The sequence below is a fragment of the Octopus bimaculoides genome, chromosome 14, assembly GCF_001194135.2.
Source record: "Octopus bimaculoides isolate UCB-OBI-ISO-001 chromosome 14, ASM119413v2, whole genome shotgun sequence".
Lineage (NCBI taxonomy): Eukaryota > Metazoa > Mollusca > Cephalopoda > Octopoda > Octopodidae > Octopus > Octopus bimaculoides.
This window is the reverse complement of record NC_068994.1, coordinates 16625056-16630926: the sequence shown is the minus strand read 5'-3', so window position 1 is coordinate 16630926 and position 5871 is coordinate 16625056. Positions and strand designations below refer to the sequence as shown.

At 37.5% G+C, this 5871-nt stretch overlaps 1 protein-coding gene across 1 annotated transcript in view; it reads left to right on the top strand.

Moving 5' to 3' along the window:
- The first annotated feature begins 56 nt into the window (after positions 1–56).
- Positions 57–5871, top strand: part of LOC106881667 (swi5-dependent recombination DNA repair protein 1 homolog) — a 12795-nt gene continuing 6980 nt past the window's right edge. Inside the window, exons 1-2 of the mRNA XM_014932133.2 lie at positions 57–657; positions 3350–4030. Of these exons, the coding sequence (XP_014787619.1) occupies positions 613–657; positions 3350–4030 (726 nt within the window). The 5' untranslated portion in view covers positions 57–612. The remainder of the gene's footprint in view (positions 658–3349; positions 4031–5871) is intronic.

Here is a 5871-nt window from a genome sequence, read left to right as displayed (position 1 = left end):
AATCCGCGAAGTAGAAACAGTACTGTATACTTTTTTTAATTTTTATAATTTGCATAAAATTATGAATGGTCGCCTTATTTTATTATAAATGCAAAACAACACCACGGAGGAATCGACGTAAGCTTAAATAATAAACCACGATATGGCGAGGTATTACTGTATTATAGACTTGGATCTCTGGCAAAAAATTATTGAAAGTATTTTACCAGATTAATTTACAGGCCTACCTCAACTTACGTCCTCTGGGGCGATCTTTCGATACTAGTCCATTACAACTTCCGATCGTTGCGCGCACGCATACTGATTACATGATCGTAAGTTGAGGTGTACCAGCAATTTGTTTTATATTCGCCGCGCTTAATGTGTTGGAAACGAGGCTCTAATAAAATATTTACTTTCCGGTTTTACCCGAACACAACCGAAGCGGCAAATATAAACAAGGAAAAATTATACTGAATCGCTTAATAAGTATTGCTATGATTTCAATGAATAATGTTAAGCAATAAAATTCCAAAAACTTTTAATGAATTGTTTTGGTTTGACAGAATCTACAAATAAAGCATTCGTTTGTGCGACTGATTGTTAATATTATTTATTTTAAGCGTAGCAAATATGGATGAACAGAAAACTGTTCAAACTCCGAAAGGATCGGCTAAAGTAAGTATTGCTTTTGTTTTTCATTGAATGTCTATAAAAATTGGATAACTATCGCCTCTATTTTTTCCCTACAGTAATTTCTTAAGACTTTTTTTTTCTTCCTGTCATGAAGCAAGCTGCATTAAACTAAAAACAACGTAATTTAGATTTGAAAATAAGGAAAATCAAATGCTTGTACAATATTAAAGCTGTTTATATCAATGAGCTATTTAGAATACTTTGCATTGTGTAATTTCTGTCTCACTGTTTTGAGTTTGAGGTGCACTGAGATTAATTTTGGCGAAGAATGCCATGAAAGATGGATTTTCTTTCTTTATTCCTAATGTCTGGATGTTGATAGTTTACTTAGTTGAAGCTAATATTATCGCCTGACTCCCACCCACCTAATAAAAAAAAACGTTAATTGAATTAAAATTAGACACCGAATCCGACCCAATTGATAACACACCTATATAACAACTGATTTTTGTGTTTTTGAGTTTATTAAAATATTTTTAATAAAAGCAAGTTGTTAGTTGGTATAATACAAATGGTAAATGCCTCGAGCTAGAGGACAACCTTATTTTGTATTGCAGTCAAAACTAATTCCTAAGTCGATATGATAAGTATTAGTCTTCTTGAATTAGTCGTTGCCGTTTTCAAATGCATGAGACACTGGATAAAGTAGCTCTAGATCCGCAGTGTTTGAAAGAAGCTACTGAATTATGGCTGGTATGTTCATGATGGTAGGTCTGCCACTTTGGCAGATATCCACATGCATCTCGTCGGTTGATATGTATATAATGCATGTATGTGGTAGTGTGTGATTTGAAGGAGATTTGGTTGCTTTTTCTGACAAGTCAAACAACCATGCAGAAGTTCCATTTTCACTGTATCGAGATGATAGGTAGTCAAACTTCCGTGTAATTTAAACTTGAAATAAAGCATCTAGTTCTGCTCTCAAATATTTATCTGAAATCTTCATTTGACATGTGCTTTGTAGATTCCATCTAGACCAGTTGTTCTCAACCACTTTTTACCGATGATCTCCTTCGATTCCTATTTTACTCTGGACTTCCGTAACCATTCGTTTTCCATGCTGGCATAGGATAGATTGTTTGACTGGAACTGGTAAACCAGAGAGATACTCCAGGCTCCCGTCTGTTTTGGCTCAGTTTCTATGACTGGATACCGTTCCTAATGCCAACCACACCACAGAGTGTACTGGGTTGGGTGCCTTTCATATGTCACCGGCACTAATCATGAATACGACTTCACTGAGCTTGACTTGTCTTCTCAAGCACAGCAAATCGCCAACAGACTTAGTCATTTGTCATCACCTCTGTGAGACTCGGCATCCGAAGATCATATTTCATCACCTCATCCCACATCTTCCTGGGTCTACCTCTTCCAAAAAATCCCCGCCATCTTTGGTTTTTTTTTAAAAATTTCATTTCGTGGTAAGGATGTTGGCCCTATGCAAACCTTTTTTGACCTCTAGGAAGAAGTGTTCCATATTAGTCTGGCCTCTATCCTTTGACTTGTTCAGAATGGGAGGTCCTACAAGGAGTTAGTGCTCTGCTGGCATTGCTGTCAGGTTCATTGAGGCATACAAACCATCATACCACAATAAGGACTGTACCTTGTGATGGTTTTCATCCTCTTGACATCAATAATAGAAGCTGTCTAGAGCGATGAATTGGCAGAAATTGTTAAAGCATTGAATGAGATGCCTTGTATAATTCCAGCTTTTGCATTCTGAATTCTTAGCTGGTTGAATTAATCCATTACTTGACTTAACCCTACCGTCCATTCCTTGGATGTCTTTAGCAGAGTTCTTTTGCAAACATTTGGGGTAGGTCTTCAATTTCAGGACAACTTCTTTCTTTTCTCTCATCAGTCCTGAAAAATAAAAGGCAAGTCATGGCACATGCATGGTTGTGTGTAAGAAGTTTGCTTCCATGGTTCTGGGTTCAATCCCACTGTGTGCTACCTTGGAGAAGTGTCTTCTGCTATAGCCCTAGGCCAATCAAAACCCTGTCATTAGATTTGATAGATGGAAACTACTATATATATATATGCACATATATTTAAAAAATACTAGGAATGGAAAAGGTAAATAAAGACTACGTATGTTTCATAGCTAAACTTTGTCTTATATAATTTGTAACACATGAAACCCGTTTAGCTAATCTTCAGGTCCAGTTACCTTTTTGTCATCTGTACTAGCTTACTAACTTCCTGTACCCGGATCTTTTCAGATTGCACTAGCCTATAACTATATATATATATATATATATAAGTGTTGTGTCTCCTTGCCTTGACACCATGTGACAGTTGTAAATGATTATCATTGTTATAGAAGCAGCGCTATTTATTTCCAGTACTCTGCATGAACATGTCTGGCCATGGGGAAATATTACCTTGCTTGGAAACAGGTGAGGGTTAGCAACAGGAGCAGCATCCAGCTGTGGAAAATCTTCTTCAGTAAACTCCATCCACCCCATGCAACATGAAAAAGTTGATGTTAAAATGAGGACAATCAGGTCGTGAATGCTGCCCCTTTCTCATTGACTAAGTGGAAAGAAAAGATTTTTGTTTAATACTAGTAGAGTCTTGTTTCTTTCAGGATGGTATGAAAAGAAATAAAATATTTGAACTTTAACCTCCAACAATTCTGTTTTTTTAATTTTATTTTCATTTCTTTATTCAGCTGAGTTCATCTCTGAAAGAACGTCTGAAGAAATGTGGACGCTATTATTCCCCTGCTGTTTTAAAAAATGCCAGCAACTCTCTTAATCAAGCCCAACCTTGTACACCTGATGCTAAGGCAACAGCAAGGTCTTTAAACTGTATCACTCCAAGTCCTGCAGGTAGCCCTCTACTTAACCGAAGAACTCCTGCAGAAAATTATCCATCATCATTGCTTCTTACTCCAAACTCATCTAAATTCCACAGACATCAACTTCAAGAAGCAAGTTCGCTTCTAACTCCAGTTTTGCGGAAGAAAAACTTCCAAGGACAGCAGGATCTGAGAACTCCCAAAGCCAAGCGAATGTGTTTGGCATCACCAACTTCAGAGGTTCCTGTTGCCGCTTCTGGACAAGATGGCCAATGTCTGGGGGCAACAGGTACGGATACTAATAAGGTCTGTGATATTTTAGGTGAAGGAAATGACGAAGCTAATGAGAAATTAGCAGTGAATAGTCTTTTCGTGGAACATGAAAAAGACAATAGTCAAAATGACTGTGGTGACAAGTTGGCTGTGATAACTGGGAATTGTGAAAGTTCCAACTTAGAACTCCGAAGGAGGAAGTCTTATTTAGAGAAATTACTGAAAGAAAAACGAGAGCACTTGAGAAAGCTTAATATGGTGAAATTGTACAGATCGAAGGTAAAGGCATCCTATTTTTATATACCTTTTTGTCAAAAAGGAAGGGCAACAAATATGTTATCTATTAATAGATGTAGATCTTGCTGTAATTTGGGACTAATTGCAGTTCTGAGATTTTCTCTTATGATACAAAACCTCTTGTTTTAAAATGCTCATATTTAAATTGAAATTTTTTTTATCATAATGTGAGAATGTGCTGTTAAGTTACTTTCCAAACACCAGCTTAGTAATGACAGTTATTTTTTTTTATTAAAACCTTCCAAATTCTTACTTATTTTAAAAATTCATGAAAACTTATAGGTATTGTATTTCATTAGAAATGTACTCATAAAGGGATTAATCCTTTAGCATTCAGATTACTCTGTCAAATAGAATGCTTGTTTATTCACATTGCATTGAATTAATTATGCATTATCTTGTAGCTTTGAGATTTTGATGATGTGATTGTTTATATTAATATTGACACTGTAGGATAGGGGTAGGTGTGAGAGGCAAGATATGGCCAATTTGAACATAAAACAGATTGAATATTTTGGCTGGATATGGCTTGGTTAAATGCTAAAGGATTAAGTGATGTTCTTGTGAACCTCTTGACATTTTAACTGTTTTGCAAGTTATAAGTAAGCTTCAGAAATGTTTTCATAAGGTCTTTTCATCATCATCATCATCATCATCGTTTAACGTCTGCTTTTCATGCTAGCATGGGTTGGACGATTCGATTGAGGACTGGTGAACCAGATGGCTACACCAGGCTGCAATCTGATTTGGCAGAGTTTCTACAGCTGGATGCCCTTTGGCGTGGGTGCTTTTATGTGCCACCGGCACGAAGGCCAGTCAGGCGGTACTGGCAATGGCCACGCTCAAGATGGTGTATTATACGTGCCACCTGCACAGGAGCCAGTTTGGCGGCACTGGCAACGATCTCGCTCGAATGTCTTTACACGTGCCAGGAAGGCGACACATTCATCTTTTATCCACTTGGTATCTTACATCCAACTAAGTCTTTATCATATTATTATAATGATACAAGTCAAGAGCTTGACTTGTATCTTGAGGCTTGTCTATCCTTAGGACAGACCTGATTGAGCAGACATGATTAAAGACATCCTAATCATCTCTATCCCAACTTGTTATTAGCCCAGGCCAAACCGATCAATGCATTCAAGCTGTAACCATCCCATCTTTTTCTTATGCACAGGGAACCCAGAACTACTTTATCTAATGTGAGCTATTCTAAGATGGTAGGTTGTGATTTGAGGGACTTTGGTTGCTATTTCTAGCAGGTCAAGCAACCAGGTAGCTCAAGTCCATCTTATTTTCGGACGCTGTGTTCAACCAATAGCACCTCAACGGTCAATATAGTTTCTCAAGGAATTATCATCATTGTCATTTGTATGTCCATTTTTCTAATCTCACATGGGTCGGACAAAATTTTGTCGAGGTGGATTTTCTATGTCCAGATGTCCTTAGAAAATCCACTTCGACATGTCCTTCTTGTTACTAACCCTCACTTGTTTTCATAGAAGATTGGGATCAAAGGACACTGCTTGCATAATGGTGGCATTCATTTAGAACTATCACATAATATCAAGGCAAGGAGAACGTGGCAAGCTGTCAGAATTGTTAATCGTTTAACGTCCGCTTTCCATGCTAGCATGGGTTGGACTGCATAGGGCAAAATGCTTAATGGTATTTCGCCCATCTTTACATTCTGAGTTTAAATTTTGTCAAGGTCATCTTTGCCTTTTATCCTTTTGGGGTTGATGAAATAAGTACCAGTTGAGCACTGGGGTCAATATAATCAACTTAGGCCCTCTCCTCTGAAGTTGCTGGTCTTGTGC